This window comes from Arachis stenosperma, chromosome 9, assembly GCF_014773155.1.
Source record: "Arachis stenosperma cultivar V10309 chromosome 9, arast.V10309.gnm1.PFL2, whole genome shotgun sequence".
NCBI lineage: Eukaryota > Viridiplantae > Streptophyta > Magnoliopsida > Fabales > Fabaceae > Arachis > Arachis stenosperma.
The window spans coordinates 88,125,203-88,151,879 of NC_080385.1; the positions used below are offsets into that span (position 1 = coordinate 88,125,203).

The 26,677-nt window shown below is 33.3% G+C and overlaps 1 protein-coding gene and 1 long non-coding RNA gene across 2 annotated transcripts; one reads left to right on the forward strand and one right to left on the reverse strand.

Moving 5' to 3' along the window:
• Positions 1-9,942: 9,942 nt before the first annotated feature.
• On the forward strand, positions 9,943-11,730 carry LOC130949697 (uncharacterized). Its single transcript, XM_057878349.1, has one exon. It carries the CDS (start codon positions 9,943-9,945, stop codon positions 11,728-11,730), a length of 1,788 nt encoding a protein of 595 aa, XP_057734332.1.
• Positions 11,731-22,999: 11,269 nt separating this feature from the next.
• On the reverse strand, positions 23,000-26,408 carry LOC130947887 (uncharacterized). Its single transcript, XR_009072851.1, has 2 exons — positions 25,591-26,408; positions 23,000-23,199 (listed from the first exon to the last, which is right to left on the reverse strand). It is a non-coding gene; the product is annotated as an uncharacterized LOC130947887 (long non-coding RNA).
• Between the last annotated feature and the right edge of the window lie 269 nt (positions 26,409-26,677).

Below are 26,677 nucleotides of genomic sequence, written 5' to 3' on the forward strand. Positions count from 1 at the left end.
AACCTCAAATTGCATTAATAGAAATTAAAATTAACAAGAGTTTGTCAACAATAAAATAACCAAATAAAGGAAATAACAAGTAAAAATAAAGGAAGTAAGATACTAGAACAAGAAATAGTGAAGAAACTAAATCAACACAAGAATTAAAGCATCAATCTAAGAGAAGTTTAACTAATCTACCATAAATTTTAGAGAGAAGAGAGAGCTTCTCTATCTAGAAATGACCTAAAACATGTCTAAAACTAAACCTAATTGCTCTCTCCATGTTCCCTTTTAAATTAGGCTTGAAATAGCTTCATAAATGAGTTGGATTGGGTTTTGGAGGCCCAAAACTTGCTGCCAGCAATTTGCATTAAATGAAGTCACATGTCAGGACTTGTGCGTATGCACAGGTGTGTGCATACGCACACTTCCTAATTCTCTTCTCGTGGGTACGCATGCAATACTATGCGTACGCACGCATCATTGTGCATACGCACACTTATTGGAAAGTTTCAAACTCCATTTCTTCATGAATTCTCCACTTTTACATACTTTTTCTTCATTCCTTCAATCCAATCTTTGCCTTCCAAACCTGAAATCACTCAACAAATACATCAAGACATCGAATGGGATTAAAAGTAAATAAAATTTAGCAATTATAAGGCCTAAAACCATGTTTTCGCTTATAGGCATAATTTAGGAAGAAATCATATAGCTATGCTATTTTAATGGATAAATGTGAGAAAAGTCAATGAAATCCACTCAATTAAAGCAAATAAATACTATTAAATGTGGATTCATTAGTATTCAAGAGAAGCTGTTGGTAATATTATTCGGTATTTGCTGCAAAAATAAGTTGGTTAAAACCCCACTTCTAAGTTGCTAAATAGATTAGACTACACGATTTCAATTATTATGTAGCTACACATGCGTATAAAATTGTTTTTCTAAAAAATAGAAAACAATGATAAAATTGTATAATCTATAGGGCATTTGTTGAATTTATTTGAACATTTGTTTTCCAATATAGATAAATCGAACAAAATGGATATGGGATACATGATGTTAAGATTTTAAATTTAAATCATCAAACAAATAAGAACAAAATTAAATATAAACTCATCATTACTTGCAGGTACAAAAGTCAACCTTCCAATTGCAAAACCTTGCTTTCGAGGAAGCCACTTTGAAATATCGTCCTTCTAAACAAACTTGGTTGGAAACTCAGCATAAGTAAGACTTCAAGCATAGGATATGACCAGGTGGCCACCATCCATCCCAAAAACATGAACTTATGAGATACTACTCTTTCGACGATATCATTCACATTAGAAGTTTCACTATAAACCACATGTTGCTCATCCTCCAAACAGAATGAAAATCTAATCACAAATGGTTCTTTCTATTGGATTTCGTATCCAAATAAACACCAAAATGCCTCACATGCTGAAATGTACTTACAATTGTAGTAATTCATAATTTCATCAACAACTTGTGTGGCTTCTAATGAATCACCAGCATTTTATAAGGTAGATGTTATATGATCATTGCCCTTATGTACATACTTAAACAGATACTTAATAGAACTTGTTTGGCATGTGTATTCCATATTTATGTAGCACCCAGACTTAAACAACAATTATGGATTATATGAAATAATGAACTTATTGTCTAGTACACATTCTTTTTTCGTCATAGTTCGATCGTTATCAGTACGCCTATATTATGGAAATCCAGCTTCATGAATGAGCGTTCACTATCTAAACTCTTTAGGATAAAACTTTGAATAGGATCTATTCTTCATGCAAGGTGAATTCTTGTTGTGCGGACCACATGGACCATGTACCATGTAATTTTGAACAGCTTCATGTATATTCGACCTTTCATTTTCATCAGAAATCTCAGTTATTATATGTTTGTCTATGTCACCTGGTATTTGTGACTTGAACTCATTACTTATGAATACAAGGATATATGCATATGGAAGCCTTATCTTTTGAAACTCTATAGTGCAAACATCTGAAAATTGAAAAAAATAAATAAGTAAAACATTATCTACAATATAAGATTTTAATAAGGTGTTGCATAGACAAAAACTTACATCTCAAAAGTTTGCCAAATATTTTTTTCCTCTTTTAGGTCATTAATCAAACCATGAAGCTTGATTTTGAAAACTCGACACAATTTATCAGGGTGATCTTCTGCTTTCAATCCAATGGGAGTCACTTCTTTCTTTATCTCATCCCATTCAGGGTTACAGGTCATGTGATAAAATAGCTAGGATATTTTGTATATCTGCAAATCACAAATGCATCTTTGCAATTATTCATCATGTACCTAGGTCTACGAGTAAAAGTACTAGGAAGAATGATTCTTTTGCCAAGCCTTGCAACATCTACATCCCAATTTATAAGAATTTTATGCAGACATTTATATTTATCAACCCTCAACTGTGGTTGTTTACACCTAAAGAATTTAAACCTCTCTGATTCTACCATTATATAGGCATCCACAAAAAACCGTTAGAATAATCTCTTTGATCTTAGAATTAATGGAAATTAACCCATTTTTTCTGTAGGCAAAATGCAAAGAATTGCCGCACAGTGACTATTTTGTTTTTCTTTGTAGACCTAGCAGAGATAGAATCTAATGTTGCAATATCCAAATGAAACCCATCCTCCCTATACGGAAACAACAATGGATATTGCAAGACTAAATAAGATGGGTGAAATCTGTTGGAGCTTTCTAGTTTGACTCTTTATAATAATATCTCTATCTTTGCTTAGTTTTTCGACATTGCCAATAATTAATGCAGCCACTTCAGATACAGATAGCAAGTTGTATATTCTGTCATCTATAGTCTGTTTACTAATCAACTTAAGCTTTATGTATCTGCAATTTTCTTGTTGGTACCTATCTCTTGCATAGAGAAAACTCTTTAACAAACTATTATATTTGTCTAGCATATTTCTTGATATTGCCATGATTTTCCTATCCCGCTCATTTATAGCTTCAATGGAACTGCATAAAAAAGACACAATAAAATTTATGTTATTCTCTCTCATAGTTAAAAAGTTAAAATATTTGACTTATTGCATGAAAACAATCAAAGTATGCCTATTCGATTATCAATCTCATTTTCTATGTCATGGATATATAGCTAGGTAAATGTTGGTTGTAGACTATTCGGAGGAAGTAGGCTATCAATGCTATGATAATTTTGACCTCCAAGCTTAAAAATTGGGAGAGCAGTCCCATTGTCACCCTACGGTCCATTTTTTTGGCCATTGATATAAAATAAAATATTGAATTAAATGACTTTATATTTTTTAGGAAATGAATACTTTGATCTCCTTCAGTACAAAGCTGGATGAGCTCATCAAAAGGTATAGAAAGTAGAGGAAGCTCGATATTTCCTTCCATACAACATAATGAAAACTTTAGTTGTAGTGACTGTTTGGATTTAACAAGCCTTTTATCATACCAGATCCATGTTTTACAGTGTTGACATTGGTAAATATGATCTTCTATATCTCACACACCTGCCGAATACACTCTCTTTAGATACTCAGTTGTCATACCGCTACAATTTAGTCCATGATGTACACAAAGATGCAAATAAACATACAGATAAAGTTTGTACATACCATCTAAAATTTCTGAAGATGGTATAAAATTCATATCCAACATAGATTCATCATAAGCATTAACAACTACAATCAATAAAAATTATAAAAGGTGAAAACGTATATATTGATGTATTACTAATAATTCATATCTCTTGCAAATTACCAACATAAATTCTTGATATAATAAAAAATTGCCTTCATAATCAACAAAAGAGTCAATTTTTTTGCCACTTTATGTGTCATCGCTTGGTGGGTACACCTTAGTAGTCGATAAGTTTACATTTTCAAAAAGTTGTGACAAATTGATAGCCACCGAATCAATAATAGAGGAAGATTGTCTTTTTTGCTTCCCATTTATAGTAGAATATATTGACAAAAAGTTAAATTTTATTCAATTAAATATTAAACATTATAGGAAAAAAAAGAATATAATAATGATTACCATATTTTCTAAATTACCTTCTTGTTAGGCATGATATCTGGAAACTAAAGTGTGACGAAAGATGATTTTGCAGAATGACTTAGGTTAGATTATTGGTGGGTCCTTGTACACTAGAGTATGCTAGAATTGTAATAAATTTATGTTATATAAATGATTCCTGATGAAGCATGTTTTTTTGTAAATCAAATCTGCTAGGTAGACAACAAAGATTATGAACAATATGAAAAATGGGCTACATCCCAGATCCACTAAACCTAAATAAACCAAATTAATTTAAAATTTGATTTTTAAATTAAAATTATCTTTCCTATTTTAATCTATTATTTAATTTGTTCAGAAAAAGCGTTGTTCCTCTATACTTTCTCTTTTTAAATATTGGTGCATGATTCATTTGGTAATAATTAATTATACTTATTATTTGTTAACATGGATAATAGAATTCTTGTCAATGACGACCCGTTGATGGAGTTAAAAATTGTTCAAATTTTATCTCTGATGTATAAAGTCTTACATAAGTAGGAGAAATATTTTTCTGTTTAACTCCATGCTACGCACAATGTACACCATACATAAAAAGTTGCTTCCCTATGAATCAGTAATGAGAAATATATAAAATGTTCTCGTCATTAAACTACTATTTCAAAAATAACATAAATATAAGTCAATTATAATGAAAAAGATGTCACCTTTATCTCTACTTGATTGTAAACCAAGAATGTTAGTTGAGGTACCAGTTTTTTGATACATTGTTCTTTGACTTGCAGCAATATGTTGCACATTGATATGTACATCAAAATTTGTATTGTTGTTGTTCTACATTGTTAAGTCATGAAAAATAAATAAAATATAAATAATTATTCAATTAACTATTCTCGTATTAGGTTTTATATAATTTTAGTAGTATACTCTCAGTCAATGAAAAAAATTGTATTGGTTTAGTTTAATTTAATTATTTTTAAAATTAATAAACTAAATCAATGATTATCTATATAATATTATTTAAAATATACCAAATCATAACTTAAAAATAAACACAATTCAATTTAAATAATAAATAAAATTCTAAATTTAAATATAATTTTAAAAGTATAATTTATTTAAATCCGATTACATAGATCTTTTAGATTAAATAATATATAATTTTAAATTATGATTGATTATATCTAAAATAATATTAAATAATTAATTAAGTTAAATAACATCTGAAGATTTAAAGATTGCATAGTTGTAATGTAATTTATAGTTGTATTAAATATGAATTTGAAAGAAAAGACTATTATAAAGAAGAATAGTTGTTCAATCACTAAATTAAAATATTAAATAAATTATGTATATTACAAAATATTTCACTAATATTCTCAGCAATGATAATAGTTTAAATTGTATTTCTCAGCAATGTAATTTATAGAGCAAACTTATTTTCATTAAGTCTTTTTCATTTTCTTATCAAGATTATCTTTCGTCTTAACTTTGCAATTTTAAATTGTGTAACTGAAATGGAATATATTATTATTGTTAATTCACTTATCTACAATGTATTTCTCCCACAACAATGAACTACAAATACAATTTTTAAAATTTCAATACAAATATTGAAGTTAAATTTTAAATATCCATTAATTTATAATACTGATTATATATTGATTAATTTATGAAGTATATTTTTTACTTAAAAAGTAAAAATTTTAATTTTTAAATATGTAAGAATATATTAATAGTGACTTTTAGTTCACAAATCAATAACCTATTTAAAAAAAGTATAAGCAAAACCAATTTAAATATAGTTGCTTTAAGCAAACTAGTTTTTATATTATATATTATTAAATAATTAATTAAAAATATACACTTATGTGCAACAATTTTTAAACTTGAATTTAGAATTAATTAATGTCACAATTTTTAACGTAAATAACAAAAAAATTAGTTAAGCACAAAATATTCAACACATAATCATTTCAGTCATTTAAAACTTAAGTATCGAAAATTGGATTAAGAATTCGAAATTAACAACAACTTTATAATAATAATAATAATAATAATAATAATAATAATAATAATAATAATAATAATAATAATAATACACACATGAAATATTTATTATCTGTTCAAGTAATATATAGTTTTCAAATTTAAATTATAAATATTAAAACAATTTTTTGAATAATTAAATTAAGTGAATAATAAAAATTATTATCTAAATTAACAAACTTTAATCGATTTGATAAAAGAATATTGCACTTACATGAAGACGGGTGCATTGTGTAGTAGTAGTACTTATACACTACAAGAAAAAGCGTGTTTATCGACGGCAAAAATCGACGGTTATTTCTGCCGTCGATAATTTTCGACGGCCTGCTGTCGATATTATTAAAAAAAATAATTAAAAATAAAAATATTAAAATCGACGGCCTTGTCGTCGATATTTTTATAATGCATTAAGCAAAAAATAAAATCGACGAAGATCGTGTCTATTTTATTATTTTAAATATCGACAACATTGCCGTCGATAAATTTGAACGGTCTAGATTACCTTCTAAAATGGGATGAATGATCTAAATTTAATCTATATAATAGACGCCATATGTGTTGTTTTTTTATATTAAAATCGACGAATGTGTCGTCTATTTTATTATTTTAAGTATCGACAACCATGCCGTCGATAAATTTGAACGATCTAGATTATTTTCTAAAATGGAATGAACGGTCTAAATTTAAGCTATATAATAGACGCTAGATATGTTGTTTTTTTATATTAAAATCGACGATCTTGTCGTCTATTTTATTATTTAAAATATCGACACCTTTGCCGTCGATAAATTTGAATAAAATCGACAGACGGGCCGTCGATTTTTATCACTAAAAACACATTTTCTCAACTCCTGCTTCCAAAGTTCAGAAACGCATGTCTTCCCCAAATTCAAGCTAGGTTTATCATTAAAAACGCTTTCTCTTCAACACCGCCTCCATCCGACACCACCACCGGCGACCACCATCGCCTACCCTCTCTCTCTTCCTTCTTCTCTTTCTTCTCCATTTCTCCATTTTTTCGTTCCTGCATGCGACACCCCTGTTCGTGGAGTCACTCTCTGTCCGTGTCTTCAAGCACCGACAAGCAACCACCAGCGGCGGCGACCTTCTGTGCCACTGCGAGATCACCTCCACCCCACTGCCTCTCCGTTCTTCTTCCTCCTTTCATCAATGCAGGTTCCCTTTCCTGTTCCCTGTCTTTCTTTTCTTTATTTTCACTGCTTTTTAATTCTGTTTTTAGAAATTTTGGTTAGGCTTAGGTTTGTTAAAATTTGTGTTTCTGGACTGAAATTGTTGTTGGCTGTATCTTTCTGAAATTACTGGGTTGAATGTTGCTTAGATTAAACTGAAATTTACTGTTTTAAACTCTGCACACCACATGTTCGGAGAAATGCCTGAATGGAATTTTTGTATGTAAGGCTTTATTATTATGATTATTATTAGGTTTATTTTTTCAATTTTATAATATTTTGATAGAGTAAAATAGTAAATAGTGAATTGTATCTAGCTAGGGAAGAATCTAATAACAAGAATTATATTGATTAGAACGAATGGGTGATATTTGGAATTTACCACAGGAGGAAGGAGGTATTATAGAAAGGTCAAAGAATAAAAGGAGGAGAAAAATTGGAGAACAGCAGAGTTAGCTGCTTTGATTTGATATGTTTTAGATTAAATGAAATTAAAATTCATAAATTCAGAAGTTGAAGGGATTTTATAACAAAAAGTAGCACATGCACTAACTAACAACCAAATGATATTGATAAAATTTGTAAAGCTGAATAAAACAGAATAAGGAAAGAAAGGGTGGCTGCCAGAATTCTAGGAGGAATAGAAAGATCAAAGAACAAGTGGAGAACAGAAGAGAGTGTTGTTCTACAAGGAAAGTATTTGTATAATATAATCATATGATTGATTAATCTTTGTGTGAAAAGAATCAGAGTGTTTCATTCTGGCTTAAGTGATTGTTTGTTGAAAAAAATATATCCTTATTAATGATTATATTATACAACTTGTGTAAAAGAAAGAGAGTTTCACATTTATACCGTAAAAGGGATAAGCAATAAATCCATGGAGAAGAATTCAACTATATATCATATTTATACAGTTGGTATACTTAATGTTTTCCCTTGATTGGTCCAATGACATTCCATGAGTTTTTTTTTTTTTTTTGTTAAGCAGGGCATGAAAATGAATCCTCCATATATTAATTAATCGTATAATATAAATAGAATCTTGTTATTTGTTATTTATTTATTATTATTTTAATAATACAATACTATCTTCTGTTATTATATATATGTCTATGTCTATAATCACTTCCCAAGCAAACTAATCAAACCCCCATATCTTTTAAGTGGGTGTTTACTTTTTAACCGATTATTCCATTGAGTGTGGCTTAAGTCACATGCCTTCAAAGATTATGCACTTTCTCATCATTTTTTTGATATATTTGCCATGGATGAGTGATCCATTATTTAGTGGGGCTATCATCACAGGACACAGATCATAGATTTATCTATTTATAATTATGGATCAGTGATTTTAAAGCTAATATATTATTATTTGGCAATCACTAATCAGCAATCTGATTATGCAAACAGTAATCACTCTCCTTCCTTTTTGAAGTAACTAGTTATAGTGGATAATCATGTTTGCATTAACTAATTATGGGAAAAAAAAGAATTCAATTAATTGAACCCAAAATCATAAATTTCTCTCAGGTTCTTTCAGACAGTAAGATCAAGACTAATTGGACAGAGTTGTTGCTAGGCCTCACAAAATTTCTGATGTAATTATGTGCTGTCATACTCATATAACATTATGACAAACCTATATGGCACATTTTTTGACATAGACAAAATGAAAGGCATTTCATAATTTGCTTTCAATACAGTTCTTTGATTGCTTCTCTAAGGTGCTCAACTGTATCTCATTTTGGTTTTCAACTACTTTATAAAGTCATCCCACGTCAAATTACTTGTATATTTCTGAATAATATTCAATTTGTATGTTTGCTTCATGAAGATATACAATTATTTATCCTTGAAACTAGCAGGAAATTTAGAGTTATATCTAGTTATATCTATAGATTGCAATGATTCCCTGTTCCTAACTATATATTTTGATTTTCTAACAACAACATATACATTTGAAGCAGCTTTCTTAAAAGATTCCCTCTCTCTCTGGTGCTGCAAAGTTAGGGTTTTCTATGACCAGGTACACTACCCTTTTCATTTCTTCAATTATTGCTTGCTGTAATTTCAGCTCAGGTATTAGCAATTGCCAACTTCTGCTTATTCTTCATGTGTTGATTTTGCAATTTGTTATGATATTCGGTTACTGATTAAGCATTTTGTTACTAGCTGATTCTGTTTTCTGGTTTAGTTTCTTGGAGCTTAGTTAGTTTTCTGCTTCTTTGTGAAGTATGAGAAATCATCAATATTGAAAGAATATTCAGTTTTCTGCTACCGAACTCAAGATTCTGATATACTCTTTTGCAATATTTGATATTTCTATGCAGCATTTCACAGTGGGAATTGTAGTAGTGTGGGTCAATAGAATCTTTTGATCAAAGAAACAATAGTGGAGTATTTGGTTCTTCAGCATATACACTATCACAAAGTGTTGGTAGAGTTTAAGACTCCCAAAAAAGGTATTCAAGGTTTAACCTTCTACTTTTTTATTTATTATGCATGCTTATCTATACTTACTTATGTATGCTTGTTTGTGTAAACCATTCATAGTGAAAGTATAAATTATATTGATGATAAGATTTATTTGTTGTGGTTTCTCGTTGAATAAAAAAATTAAAAAGTGAATATTATCCCTTTGATATGTAGGAAATTAAATTCATTAATAATGGAAAACCAGAACCGAAGTTGGATGTATGATAGAACATATGATCAGAGGCGGGGTCTTAAACCCAGTTTTATTAAAGGGGTAAATGAATTTGTGGATGTGTGTACTAGAACTCATGAATTTCTCAGAGGAGGTTTAGTTAGGTGTCCATGTGCCAGATGTCAATGTGGGACGTTTAAACAGTTGATCGACATTAAGATTGATCTATATACTCATGGGTTTAAACCTAATTATTGGGTTTGGACAGAGCATGGAGAAGAGATACCCACAGAGAATCAGATTAGGATAGAAGAAGATATTGAAAGTAGCTCTGAATTAGGTGGTGTTACATGGGAAGAAAATTTTGATCGTTATCATGAGATGGTTGTCGATGCTTTGCAACCTGAGTTTCACATGTACATGCAACCAACAGTGGAGGAACCAAATCGAGATGCCAAGAGATTTTATGACCTCTTAGATTCAGTTAGTAAACCCTTGTGGGAAAATTGTATCCATTCACGATTGTCACTTGCTAGTAGGATGCTGAGTATAAAATCAGAGGGAAACCAATTTCAGGGATCTTTTGACCAGTGGGCAACTTTGTTTAGAGAAATGCAAACAACTCCAAATGAAATTCCTGCTAATTACTATGAAGCTAAGAAAATTGTTTCCCAACTTGGGTTTAAGGAGGTTAAGATAGATTGTTGTGTCAATGGTTGTATGATATATTACAAAGAGGACAAAGATCTTAGACAATGTAAATTTTGTGGGGAGCAGAGATTTAAGCCTAGGAAGGGAAAAAATAAAGAGGTGCCATATAAAAGAATGCATTATTTGCCATTGATTCCAAGGCTACAAAGGTTGTATGCATCAATGAGTACTGCCCCTCATATGTTGTGGCATCACCAAAATCGCAGAAATGACGACGTGATGACACATCCTTCCCATGGTGAAGCATGGAAACATTTTGATACCAACCATCCTCATTTTGCAAGCGAACCGCGTAATGTTAGACTTGGACTTTGTTCTGATGGGTTTTCTCCTAATGTTCATTTTAGCACACCGTACTCTTGTTGGCCTGTTATAGTTACCCCTTATAACCTTCCACCTCATATGTGTATGAAAGACCCTTTTTTGTTCCTAACGTGCATCATACCCGGAAAAGAAAATCCCAAAGCAAAAATTGATGTTTATCTTCAACCATTGATAGTTGAACTTAAAGAGTTATGGGATGAAGGCGTCCTAACATACGACATTCATAGCAAGAGGAATTTTCAGTTAAAGGCTGCATTAATGTGGACAATTAACGATTTTCCTGCTTATGGAATGTTATCTGGTTGGAGTACGGGGGGAAGATTAGCGTGTCCAGTATGCATGGAGGATACCAAGGCCTTTTGGTTAGATTATGGCGGAAAGAATTCGTGGTTTGACTGTCACAGGAGATATTTACCTGAAGGTCATCCTTATAGGCGTAATAAAGTTGGTTTTAAGAAGAATGTTGAGGAGGATGAAGGACCTCCTATTAGGCTTAGTGGCGAACAGATCTGGGAAAGAGTTAGACACTATCCTAAAATAGTTGACACAGGAGGACAAGTGAGATTGACCGGATATGGAGTGGAACACAATTGGACCAAAAGGAGTATATTTTGGGATCTCCCATATTGGAAAGATCATTTGGTTCGTCATTGTTTGGATCTAATCCATACTCACTCGTTGGGTCATCATCTGACACGACTGCTCCAACCAATGGGAGACCGCCACCTATTGCTACTACTACCCCCTCCCTTCAGGAGCCTCAGATACAAATGATGCCTACTCCGGGTGTGCCAAGATCATGCACTCAACAAGCCAATGAACCTTCTAATACTGCCTCACATAGTGTGCAAAGTGATCCAGCTATTGTAGCTCCCAGTCGACCAGGATCTTGTGGGGAAAGACAAACCACATCTAATAGTACCCAAGATGCTCAGGGTCAAGGAGCATCCACTGCCACTGGTCACTCCAGCACAAGTGCTCCAAAGCTTAGATATGATGGTGCCAAATGGTTTGTTATTTGCTTTAAATTTTATGAATAGCATGTCTCATTTTTACTAAGTAATATGTCATTATCATTTTTTTGGTTTTTGATGTAGTTGGCACCCACCTAAGCTTGGATTGAAGCGTATTTCTCAGATTTTTAAGGAAAACTACAACAAGTCTTGGCTGAGTTTTGATGAGGCAGATGATGATATTCGAAAAATATGGTGGACTGAGTGGAGGGTAAATTTTATCTACCTTGTTTTACTGTGTTAATGAACTCTCTTCTGCTTCATTTGATTATTAAAGCCTAATATTGTTGAAGTTTACCCCTGCTGCCATCCATGTGCAAACCTTTGATTTGAATTTAAATCTTCACAAACATCAAACATGACACCCATTGGATTCTCGACAATAGTACTATTAAACTTGTGACTAGCCCAATCATGTGTAGTTGTGTACAAAGTTATGCATATCTATTATTATGCTTCTCTGTTTCACTTTTTTTTAATTATTTTCTGTGTGGTATGAGAGAGTGAGAGAGAGAGAGAGAGAGAGGGTGTGTGGGTGTGTTTGAGTGTGGTGTTAGTGTTGAGAGAGCGTAGCTGTCTGTCTGCTTGCTTGCTTTTCCCTAATTTATGATTAAAAGTGACTTATGAGAGAGAGCAAGTGTGTGTGTATATGTGCAACTGTGCATTGCAAATTGAAACTAGTTGCAGGATAAAGCTTATATATAATTGATGGCTTATATATAATTGTACCATAGACCTAAAGTTGTGGCTTTTGAGCTCTGAAGGATCATGTCTACAATCTAAATTAATAGCTTTCTTTAATTTAATTATTACCTTAATTTTTTCAACATTGTCTTAGATGAAACTAGGCACTCAACTCGAACTAGAAAAAAGATCAGCATATTTAGATGATTTTCACTACATGATTGTATTATCTAAACCTCATTATTGTTTTTCGTTTTATCCTAATATTTTACATAATTTTGCTATTAGAGAGAATTCTGATATCTTTAGATTATTATTACTTGTTAAACTCAGCATTACTTGTTATTTATTTATCAGCAAAATAAATTTGTATCTGTTCAGAGGCTAAATTTTATTCCAATGATTTTTTTAAAATAGAAATGCTTTGACATTATTGATACGGAAGAGGATGATATCTATCAAGCTTGGAGGTTTAGGGCTGCCAAGCGCTTGCGAGGTATGCTCCATGCTATTCGCAAAAAAGGTGCCCGTCCATATTGGATCCCACCAGAAGTTCTTGGTGAATTGATGAGACGTTGGAACACTGATGCCTATAGACAATTACAGGCGAGAAATACAGCTGCCAGGAAATCGACTCGAGGTACTTCTCTTCACATTGCAGGAGGCACCACCTTTCCAGAAGCGAGGTTACGCTTAGTAAGTTGCTTATAGAATTTGTAATTTATATTTATATTATACAGAATTTGAATATAAATTGATAAAATAAATAATATGTATTTGCATGCACTATACATAGAAAGGACACAGTAGATAGCCTGCTTTATAATTCCTACTAATTATAAATAGAATACTTGGAAGGAGTGTGTGACACCAAATTGAAACAATTTCATTAGGAGTAAAAGTAGATCATATTATCTTGACAAGGATTTATGATCTAACAGGACTTAGTTAATACATTGGTGATGAATAAGGTGATTTTTATTGTGTATATGAATCATCATCACACTTCATGCTGATATCATCAAGCTGCTATTTTCCAAATATACAAAGATGAGAGCTTTTTGTTTTGCTAGCAAGCACAGTGGGAAGTGGGAACTGCACATAACATATCTCCCATCCCACACATGAAAACAAAGCAATCATCAATTATTTCTTTGGAAGAGGGAGTTTAACTGATTTCCTTGGCCCATTTACTGGACCCCACATTATTTATTTATTTATATAATTAATCAATTATTAAATCTTGCAAGAGAAAGAAACAAGTACATTAAACATTTAACAATGAACTGCTACTTTGCTTATAACTTTTCCAACCATTAATCTTGGTTTTGTTCTGATTTAGTAAGTCAGCACCGAGCAATAATATTTATTCCATTAAAGTAGACATCATTATTTTGTCTCTTATGACTAAGCCAAGGTTTTCTAACTCCAATTATGATCATGCTTCATAGTTAATTATTATGCTTATGCATGTAAGAGTGTTACTTAATTACTGTATGCAGTCTTCTAAGTAAGTCATTATCTATTTATCTTGTGCTTCATGAATTGCAAGACATGATGTTGGGGGCCATTGAAGGGTACCTAAGTACCTTTTTTTTATTATGGCATAATGACCAATTTGGATTATTACTGAGGTAGACATATGCTCTATAAGTTGGTACCAAAAGAGAGTGAAATCTGGTTATGCTTTGGTAAGCCTTAATCAATAGAGAGTGAAATCTGTTCTTAATAATGATCTTGATCTAGTTTCTTCTTGAATTGATGCAAACTGCTGAGTATTACATGATAATTTGGTTACATTATGTAGAATCATTCGCTTGGAAGACAATCACGCATGGATGAGTTTTTTGAGCACACTCATACTCGCAAAGAGGATAGGACTCAATGGGTTGATGAACACTCCCGAAAGACAAAGGTAACTTACCTTTATTAATTGTAACTATTTTGTTATCTAATTATTATACATTATTAATACTTATAGTAGTTTATCAATAATTTCTCCTCATTGTAGGATATATTTCAAGAGCGTATGTTTCAGGCTGACCAAGAGCGGCAGGCTGCTATAGAGGCTGGTGTAATTGATCCACCGCCTGTCTCTGAGGAAAGCATATGGATTGAGACAGTGGGTGGAAAACGAAGAGGTAGGGTATATGGCATGGGTGAGGTAAGGGACTCTTCCATGGTGCGGCCTCGAGTTGATGGGCCAACCACGACCACCAGCGCTGATGTTTTGGATCTTAGAGAACGAATCATAATACTCAATAGGGAAGTTGAACAACATGCTGCTAAATATAGAGAGCTTGAAGACCGCTACCAAAGGGAGAAAAGAGAGTGGCAACAGACTGTTGAATCCTTGCGTGAGGATCTCAACACCAGTAACTCACAGATGGATCAATTTAGTCATCAGTTGAGCAGTTTGACTGAGTATGTGAGAGCCATGGGTCCTAGTAGTTCTGGATCACGTGTTCCCCCACCTCCTCCTTTTACTTTCCCGAGCTCTCAGAAAAGCACAGCCCCAACCCAAGTCCCAACCCCAACCCCAGGTAGAAAACTTCCACCTATTCTGCAGCGACCAGGACAACCACAGAGTTCTCAAAGGGAGGATGATTCTGACGACGATTTTGATGACTCAGATGATTATTTAGACGAGTATGAGTAGGTTATTTAATTACTTTACTTTGAATATTTTGTATTATTAGTAGATTACAATTTAAATGAATATAAGTTTAAGTTTAGTTATTTATTATTTTGATAAGTTTGTAAACTCATTATCTAATATTTAGTATAAATTTTATTTTTATATTTAAAAGTTTATTTGTCTTGTTATCTAATATTCTGTTTAAATTTTATTTTATATTTAAAAGTTTATTTGTATTAACGGTTTACTATTTTTCAAATAGAAAAAAAGAATTAAAACATATAACTATTAAAATCGACGGCAACGTTGTCGATTTTATTCAAGCCTATATCGACGGCTTTAGCGTCTATTTTATTAAACATATTATAGACAACAATGATGTTGATTTTATTAAGTTAAATATCGACGGCAATAGTGTCGATTTTATTCAAGCATAAATCGACGGCTTTAGCGTCGATTTTATTAAACATATTATAGACAGCAATGTTGTTGATTTTATTAAGTTAAATATCGACAAAAAAGCTGTCGATTTTATTAAATCAATTATCGACAGAGAAGACGTCGATTTTAAATAATAATATCGACGGCAATGTTGTCGATTTTATTAAGAATGTAAAATTCTCACACCCATATTACAGACGGAATGGACGTCGATTTTATTAGATTATTATCGACGGCTATGTAAGCCGTCGATTTTATTAGCATTTTGAAAAATCGACAGGCTTTATAGCGACCAACTGCGCCGTTTATTTTGCCGTCGAATTTCAATATTATCGACGGCTAAGCCGTCGATTTAGCCGTCGATTTTAACGACGTTTCTTGTAGTGATAGAGAGTGTCTAATAATATTATTTATTTTTAAATATTTAGCAATTATACAAATATTATTTTTTTTTTTTGGTTTCCCACGGTATCCTCCAACCCGGCAGGTCAAGGACTAATCCGCCGCGGTACTGAGCTCCATTTAAGGGTTTGCCGCTGGTCAATGGGTTGCTGCATGCACAAGGCGGGATTCGAACCCCCGACACTTGCTTAAGCGGACTAGTGAGCTAACTACTAGACCAACCCAACTTGGTTATACAAATATTATTTATTTTCAATTACTACTAATAATTTTATAACAAAAAAATTTAACGTTTTATACCTGTAATGCAAAAAACGAGACCATATTTATTTTAGCCACGTAGTTATTCTAAAAGTAGATGATCTTGGTCATGCAAATTCTATTGTTAAAGGTTCATCCTTTTTACTATCTTAGTAGAAAAGTTAAAAAAGATAGAAAAATAGTATCTACTCATGGTTCTGAAATTCGGACCAGACCAATTAGTTGAATAGATTGAACTAAGAACTGACGATAAAAACGGTATAGTCCGTAGCTGATACGGAAATTGATAAACACAATATTCCACCGTTTAGTATATTGGGTTGTAATCAAGTAATAATTTACTTAGAGTGAGGTCGATCCCACGAGGATTGATTAATTAAGCAACTTTAATCTATTGGTTATTTTAGTTGAACAAGCAAAATAATGAGAATTGAGTGAATTATATTGGCAAGAATTTAAATGATTGAATTAAAAAGAGTAGAAAATTAAATTACTGAAATTAAAAGTGCATGAAAGTAGATTGCTAAAAGATAAATGACAAGGAAATTAAAATGCGAAAATGTAAAGAATATGTAAGGAACTTTTAATAAGGAAGGGGAATAGAATGAAATAAGGAAGTGCTGATGGGTAAAGTTCATTAGAGATTGGAGATGTTTGGATCTTCCTAAATTAGTAAACTTCTCTTCTTTCTCATTCAAGCAATGTTTAGATCTATGGCGGATCATATGTAATTGAGCTCCAATTCCTTGATTACTCAATTTCTCAAATCATGATCAAATGCTAATTCCTTGATCTAATGCTCATGAAAAGAGATGAAGCTAATTTCTAATCCAATGCCACACAACTTCTAAGATCCCAATTTCAAAGTGATTATATGTCATGTATCAATTTTGAATCAAAATCAAATTCGTCGTGAGAAGAGAATTTCAAACTGATTTATTATTATTATTTCTTTCCCAAGATTCACATAGAATTCTAATAGACACAATTCTTCTTCCGATTGAGGAAACTCTCTCTTAGATAAACAAGCATAATCTCTAATCCAAGATCACACAACTCCTAAGACCCAATTTCGGAGAGATTACATGTCACAATATCAAGTCAAATTCATTGCAAGTAAAGAATTTCAAACTGAATTACTATGATTCCATTTCCAAGGTTCACATAGAATTCTAATAGATCCAATTGGATCTTTGAAGAACGGAAACTCTTTTCAAAGATAACAAGGATAGAATTAAGAAGAGAAGAAAGAGAACATTAATTCATTTCAATTTTTGTAGAGCTCTTCCCCCTAATGAATTGGGGTTTAGTGAATCATTACTCTGTTACAAAACTAGAAAGCTGGAAATTAACTAAGAACAAAGTAAAAAATAAAAGATACAAGTGAAAAGTAATTATATTTAAGAGTCCCCAGTCTCCCTTTACAGTTCATAGCCCCCTCTATTTATACTAATTCTATGCTTTAGGAGTGCCTTCGAAGTATGCTTCTGGAAGTGCGCTTTCTAGGCTTGAATTTCCAAAGGCCTGGTGTTGTTGCTGCTGACGCCTTCCCTTTCCAGCGTTGCCAATGCCCAACTGGCGTTGTTGGAGATAACGCCCCTTTGTTGGGCGTTGCCAATGCCCAGTTATTTTTTTGCAAAAATGTCTACCTGTGCGTACGCACACTTTTGGACAATTGGCAATGCCCAAAAGCATAAGTTTGGATTTTCACACTAAAAATAGAATTTGTCCGTTGCAAGTATAGTCCAAACCCAACAATTGAAAATCAATCAAATATTAAATTCAAATCAAAATAACCAAGACTAATTAAACCTCGAGTCGTCTTCCCTAGGAGTTGCAATTAAGTGTCCAATTATTGGCTATTAAAGAAAACGGGGGTTAGATGACAAGAGAAGAAAGAAATGTAAATAGTAAGAAATCAAATGAACGTGCAAGAAATTAAATGACCATGCAAGAAATTAAATGGAAGCAAGTGAAAGTAATGCAAATGGAAATTAAATGATAAAAAGGACTCTTGGCAAGGAGTGGATAATTAAGGATTCCTATCCTAGTTGTAGACCACAAACATGGTAATTGTGTGTGAATTAATCCCAATTAGTCAACCCTACATTGAGGATAAGTCAAAAGGGCATCATTGATTCCAATCCCTAAGTCCTAGACAAACTAGTGGGTCACTTAGTGTCAAGGGAAACCAAACCAATTAACAATCCTCACACAATGCGGAATGGACATCCACAACTCAATTTCACCCAATCACCCAATTTCTCAACCAAGAGTATGAAAAACTAGGCAAAAATCCAACCAAATATTTTATCAAACACTTGGTGGGTGTGAAAAGAAAGCATGATAAAATAACAAGAAATAATAAATTCTATAACTACCAAAAGCAAGTAAAGTAAGATAACAACTCAATTAAACAATAAAGGAACATAAAACCAAAAATTGCATTAAATGTAAATTAAAATAACAAAAGTGTGCATAAACATAAAAGTAACCAAAATGAGAAATTAACAAGATAAACAAAGAAAATTAAAACAATGGAACAAAGAAAGGTAGAAGAAACTAGATGAAAACAAGAATTAAAAAGAGAAATTACAAAGAAAATAACTAAAAACCCTAGGTTCTAGAGAGAAGGGAGAGCTTCTCTCTCTAAAAAATGAACTACATGATGCTAAACTAATCCTAATTGCTCCCCCTTCATTCCTTTTCACTTTGGCCTCAAATAGCTTCAGAAAATGAGTTGTACTGGGTTTTGGATGCCCAAAATTCGTCCCCAGCGATTTGTATTAATGAGCTCACATGACACTGGTCACGCGTACGCGTGGGTCACGCGTACGCATCACTGAACAAAATTCCTCCTATGCGTACGCGTCGCTGAGTTCGCGCTTGTGCACAAGCACGCGTCGCCTGTGCGCACGCACGGATGCTGAAATGTACAAACTCTATTTCTTCATGGTTTCTTCCCTTTTGCATTCTCTTTATCTCACTTATTCAACCCATACTTGCCTTGAAAACCTGAAATCACTCAACAAATACATCAAGGCACCAAATAGGATTAAAGTGAATAAAAATTGACTAAATTAAGCACAAAAGAGTATGTTTTCACTTTTAAGCACATTTTAGGAAGAAATCTCAAAAGAATGCTATTTAGACGAATAAATGTGGGTTTATATGATGAAATCTACTCAAATCAACCCAAAATATATCACCAAATATGGATTCATCAACAATCTTCAGTGTTTGGACGTACACACACATCTTAAAATCTCATTGCTCAAGTGTCGCAGGCATTGTTTAGGGGAACACTAGTTATTATTGGGGTGCATTGTTGTGTGTTGACCTGTGCGTACGACACTCCTTGAAAAATACAGTATTTGTGCGTACGCACATTTCCCAAAACTTGCAGCTTTCAGGATCGCTGGCGTTGTTGAAACTAACGCCCATTCAAACCTGGTGTTGCCAACGTCAGGTGCTCTTTTCAGGGCCATGTCTTGGCGTTGTTGCAGTCAACGCCCTTGTATCTTGGCATTGCCAATACCAACTTTTCTTCATGCTTGGTTGGTTTGGCTTCATACCTCATGTTTGCAGGCGTTGTTTCAAGAGAACGCCAAGCATTCCTGGCATTGCCAACTCCAGGTTTACCTCCCAAGGACAGATCTTGGCGTTATTTAAGAGGGCGCCAGTTCATCTTAGCGTTGCCAATGCCAGGGTCTTCTCCTCATGCATGGTGTTGTCCTAGCTAACTCCTTAATAAATGGGCGTTGTCTTGATTTGTCTGGCGTTATTTGAAGGCAACGCCAGTTCAGTTGGGTGTTGCCAATGCCCATATATTTTTTTTCCCAACTTGTGTTCTTGTGCATACGCACACTTTTTGAAATATGCAGCACATGTGCGTACGCACAGATGTGTGCGTACGCACACCTCCAGTTGGCTTGTTTTGCTCCAAGATTCTGCTTCAGGGGTGCTTTGTGCTCTGCATGCTTTTCTCATTGCCTCCTATCAAGCATTAAACATCGTGCATCAAAGTAATATACAAGATGAATTAGAATACTAAGTGTAACAATAATGTTTATGATGACAACTTCACTTAATGTATCAAATTCACCTTGTGTATTCATGAAATAGCTACAAATCCTACTCATGCTTGATGATTCATTACATGCAGAGACATTTCATGAATCCACTTGTTTATTAACTAAATTTTCATGAAAACAAACTAAAAACTACTAAAATAACAAGTAAAAACCACCAATGATGCACATGCATCACAATACCAAACTTAAAAACCGTGCTTGTCCCCAAGCAAGAAAAGAACTATGCACAAAGATTTCTTTTAATTGGAATGGATTGAAAAATTGTTTATGATGCCTTGGTGAGTGAAGTGATTAAGTGATAGTGGGGTAAACTCCAAATGGTATGCTTGTGCAAGGATTCCAGTTCTTATTAGTCCTTACATTTCAGAAGTCTTAGATCTTAGGAATTCCATTCAGATTATATTATGGAAGTCTCTTTATAGATTATCACCTTGAAGCAGCACTTATTTTCTTGCATTTTTTCTTTCTTTTGGATCTTGGCATCGACTCTAAGTGTCATATCTCAAAGCGACTCTTAAAATAAACTTTCAATCAATACTCCCAAACCAGTTGGTCTAAGGTATTAGGCGTTGAAGCACGCCTTAGGATTTACTTGCTCAAGCCTCTCTGTTCGACACAAGTATACCACAAGCATTTAACTAGGACAATAACTCTTTGAGTTCTTGTCTCTTTCTTTTTCTTCCTATTAATTGATGCTTAAAGCCTTGGGCTTGTTCTTTGTTTTTCTTTTTTCTTTTTCTTTCTTTATGCATTTTCTTTCTTTTGTTGCTGCTTCTTGGATATATAGATTTTTGAAAACTTCTCATAATACTTCTCTAAATGTCATTCCATGTCTATGAGCCCCCATACAAGTTTTTACAAACATGAAGCCTCGTTACACAATCACACAATCAGAACCTCCACTTCTCTTAATCTTTTGTTTGCCTCAAAATTTTGAAATTCTTCTTTTTCTTTCAAAGAATGATTCTCTGTTGCATTCTTAGAGATATTGGGTGCAAGTAATTTTCAACAGTATGGTGATATGAAATGTCATGAATCATGGTTATTAAACTAAAGGAAAACTAAACAAAACAGGAATACTGTTGCACTTTCAATCAAACAATTAAACAAGAGAGAGTCAATTAACAATACAACCTCTTGGTGTCCACTTGCTTCACTCTTTATCACCATCATTGTTGGCTTCTATGTTCTTCTATTGTCTTTCTAGATGATGATGCATAGTTTCTCAAGGAATGAAGTGACTGCCTACAATAAATTTTGAAAGTTGCTTGTCCCTAAACATTTAAAGGATAGTTATCATGCATGTATGCTTATGAAATTGAGTTAAGTTAGGTGTCTGACACCAAACTTAATTACTTGCTCATCCTTTTATGCAAAACAGAATGCATAATTAAGCTTTTCATGCATGCAACCAAAACAACAGTATAAAACTAGAAAGTAAGCAATTGAATGCAAAGTTAATTAACTTCTGTGATTGTTTGGATTAGTGAGTATTCATGATTGTCTCAATGGGTGCATTGTGCTCATATGAAATTAATGGTGGAACACCAAACTTAGTACCATACATTCACCCTTGATTTATTTGCATTGTTATCACAATCACATTGGTGTGCAATACCAAACTTAATTCTTTACAATACACAAAAGTTCAGTTAACCATTTATTTTGACAAAGGTTATGAAAGAGTTACTTAAAGTTGGGTTGCCTCCCAACAAGCGCTTTTTTAATGTCATTAGCTTGACGGTTGTCCTTTGTTAGGGAGGATGATGATCATAATGCTACAGCTCCTCTCCTCTCACAGTAAGCTTTCTCCCATGTCTTCTTTTATGATTTCCACATGTTCAAATGAAAGGATTTTGTTCACTTTGTAGTGTCCAGAGAAGCGTGTGGATGGCTCTATTGGTTGATAAATTAGCATCACTTTATCCTCTAGTAAAAAATCTTCAGTGGAGACCTTGGTTCTCCAACCTCTAGGCACTTTTTTCTTGAGATTCTTCTCTTCTTTAGGTAGTGATTCTTCTCAAAGCATGTTTTGGTCTCAATGTCAGAAGGAGTTTTGTTGGTTATCTCATATGGAAGTTTTGGTTGCAACTCCTTCTTGACTCCCATGATTCCTTCAACTTGCTCCACCATTTCTACTTCTTCTGTTTCTTTCAAGTATGGGCTTAGATGCTTTAGAGGTGATTCATTTGGTGCCTCCTTCAAACTTAGATCAACCTTCATACAATCCTTCTCTTGAATAGATTTATGCATGATTTCGAAAACATGGAATACTAACTGTTCATCATGCACTCTTAGCATCAATTCTCCTTTTTCAATATCTATTAATGCTCTGTGTAACGGCCCAACTTTCAGTACGTCATATACCAAAAGTAAAATGTTACTAATCTGGTTTCTTTATTAACTATTTAATATTGAGCTTTTAGTTCGATATTGCGATTCAATTTTATAGAAGATTCTAGAAAATTTTGTTTTTATTTATTAAAAATCATATATCAAAAATCACCAAATAATAATAATCACATAATTACTAATAATAATAAATCTTATACAAAAGAATTTAAATGAAATTTAGTTACGACTCCTATCTCTCTGTATAAAATAAAATCTTAATCAACAAAGGCGTGGAAAACTCCATAACAACAACAGGAATCATAAGTAAATCTACTAATCGTCTGCAGCTTCTTACTGAGTCTTCGAACTTGTGTCACTGAAAGGGTGAAAAATTTTCGGATGAGAACAAACCACACGTTCTCAGTAGAAAATGAGAATGCCGTAAAAGTACTGAATATAATACAAATAGTTGACTCATATTCCAAAATACAGTGTTCTTTGTCAAACCTTTAAAAATTTCTTAAGTTTTACTTAAAACAGATTAAATCCTTTTCTTTAAATCATATTATTTAAATAAAGCCTTAGTCACATTAACAATTCATCAGCCACACATAGCATTCCTCAATCACCATAATAATAAAGTAAATCAGCAACATAAATAATATACCCAAACCTCATTTCACAAATACCATTCCTCAATACTTTACTAGGTTAACAGCATCAACAAAAATATCAAATCAAGCACATAGGTCACCAAGACAAATAGCACAATCACAAAGAAACAAGATAAGCAACACAATCAAATGCATATACACAAACAAGGATGATGTATGTCTACTATTAGTGCAGGTAATGAGCTCATCTGTCGGTTATTAATCCGCTCACGACATTACCCAACACCTCTGTCTAGATAAAGCTTTCCTGCTGGCAATACCCACTGTGAGCAACCTTTGTCTTGCAGGGTATCCACGGCAAGCAACCTTTGTCTTGCAGGATGACACTTATTAGCCGATATACGCCCAACACACTCACTGTAAGCAACCTCTGTCTTCTGTCTTACAAGAGTACAACACATTCACTGTAAGCAACCTCAATCTTACAGGAGCACACTTTAACTATGTGTATCTCGATACCTCTGTAAACAACCTTTGTCTTACAGCATAGCATTATAGCTAAATATCCCAGAAAAGTATTCTCAGTGGTCGTACCACTATCTATCTCTGACTGCCTCAATGCAACAGGTGTACATACAATAAATGATCATACCACAAGGTTCAACTCTTGATTCTTATTCTCATTATCATCATTAGTTTCACATTCTTATGCGGTATCTCTTTCTTTCTCTGTTCAATCATACTATACAAATTTTACTGCTTTCACTTTTGTAACATCTTAACTCAAACAAACTTTAAACTATTTTTCAATTTAATTCTCTTTCAAAAGATTCAAGATAATCATTTGTTTTAAATTTACTAAATACTTTTCAAAACATAATCATCTCATTAAAAGTAATCCAATAAAACTCTTTCTCAATATTTACCAACTTTCCAAAGGCTCAAAAATCACCTCTCTTTATCATTCAAATTCAAATATTATAAATTCACCAAACTCCTCAAAAGATAATCCTTTATTTCAAGCCCAAAAGATAACTCTTTTCATATTGAATCAAACTCAAAACATAATTCCTTTTTTAAATAATTCAAACTCAAATCATAAACCTTTCCTTGGTAAATCGAATTCAAAATATTATAATTCTTTTCTTAACTAAATAAAACTCAAATAATATAATTTTCCAAATCCAAATCTTTTAAAATAACATTTCAAACAAAGCCTCAAATTTTATAAAAGTTCGGCAACACCACCCCTAAAACTCGGACTTAGCCACCCTTACGGGTTCCCTCTTTCTCAACAATTCATCAGTCCTTTTCTCAATAATTGTCAAACAAAATATTCTTAATCAATCAGAAATTCACAATTCATGATAAATAGTAATTCAATCATACTCTGAAATTCCCATATGATCCATCAATCCAACTCCATTATCATCAATTCATAACTAATTTCCACATATCATAGAATCCTTTCGAAATTAAACTTAATCAATTAGTAATCCCAAAAATCAGCATTCCATAATTCTAGTTATTTTAAAGTCATTTATTCATTAGCAAAGTTACTATTTTGTTTTAAAAGTCAGATTTCAAGAGAATAATTCGGTAATCAAACTTCAATCTTCTAACAGTTCTCAAAATCAATTCCAGTTAATCATAAATCAACAGTAGCCGCTATCAGAACACCATCGAGCAAACCAGTCACACTCACAACCACAATCCAAACTCAACTCGTCATATTTCAATTTAATAAGTAATATCAAATAAATCAACATTCACAACCACATGTCAACCAATTCCAACCCGTCGCAAATCCATTTCACAGCCATTCCAATATATTAAATTTCCAATTCAATATCAAACAATTCAAAATAATTCATTCAAGCTCAGAGTCTCAGCCAATTCATCACAAAAATCAATAATTCAAAATACAATTCACAACCGCATCTAATTTCACTTATAATTTAGAGTAATCACAATCGCATCCAATTCTAATTCATAATTCAGAATAATCACAACAGCTAACTATTATCAAACACATTTCAAGCAATTCACATCAATTAATCAATTCTAAACCATTATTAACTATTTGCAATAATCCAATGAACTTTGTATGCATTCTAAATTAAAAATGTTTACTTTAAAAATAAATCTCCTACCTCAATGTCGCATTAACAACGTAATCAAGACAGCCGAACAGCAGCTCCGACGGCAGAAGAGGGCTTCAGCGGCGACCCGGCAGCAATAACAACAGCATCGTGTCCTTTTCTTACCCCTGATTCTTGCGACACTCATCTTTCTTCTACACACAGCAGTGGCAGCTTCTTCCGATAGTGACTCCTTCTCCAGCGAGCTTCAACGGTGGCGACCTCTTTGTCAGCAGCTCCAACGACAGCGCAAAGCTCAGTGATGGTCACGGCAGCAGCATCACTCTCCGGTGCCCCCTTCTTCCGTTCTGTTCATTACGTCAATGATAGGAGCTCCTCCTCCTCTTAGCACACAGCGGCAAGGCTCCCTTCATTGATGGCTTGGACGGCGGAAATAACCCACGGCGACGGCGACGGCGACTGACCTTCGGTGGCGGCAACAGCCCAGCAGCACGGTGACAGATCGGCGGCGCGACACGGAGGCTCCTGCTTTGCATTCCTCTCTCGGGCTCCCTCTCTCTCTTCGGGTTCTTCTCAGGCGACGGCGGTGGCTTCCATCGACGGCACCAGGGCACGACGGTGACGGTGACGGCAACGCTTCCCACTACGAGCCCTAGCAGTGGCAGCGGCGGATTGACAGCGATGGAGGCAGCAGCGCGGACAGCATCTCCTCTTCTCTCTCGGACGCGGGATCTCTCTTCTCCACCCTTCATGCTCGACGGCGACGGCGGCGAAGCCCCCAACCAACGCCGTCTTCTTTCTCCTCCCTCTCTTCCCTTCCCGCACTCCCCTCTGTCTCCCTCTGTGTTCAGTGTGCGTGTGTATTGGGTGAAGGGTTAGGGTTTTGTTTTAGGAAATTAGGTTTTAGATTTTCAATTTGGAAATTAGAATTAGAAATTAGAGATTTTATAAAAAAAATAAATATAAATATAAAAAAATATTTTGATAAAATTAAAAAATAAAATAATTTTAAAATTAAATATATTTTATTAAAATATTTAAGAATATTATTTATTAATTTATTATTAATTTTAATTGATAATTTAAATTATAAAATAAATATATTAATTATATTTTTATAAAAAATAATTTAAATTTA

Excerpts from the sequence above, each read along its gene's own strand:
- LOC130949697 (XM_057878349.1), top strand. The coding sequence starts at position 9,943 with ATGGAAAACCAGAACCGAAGTTGGATGTATGATAGAACATATGATCAG.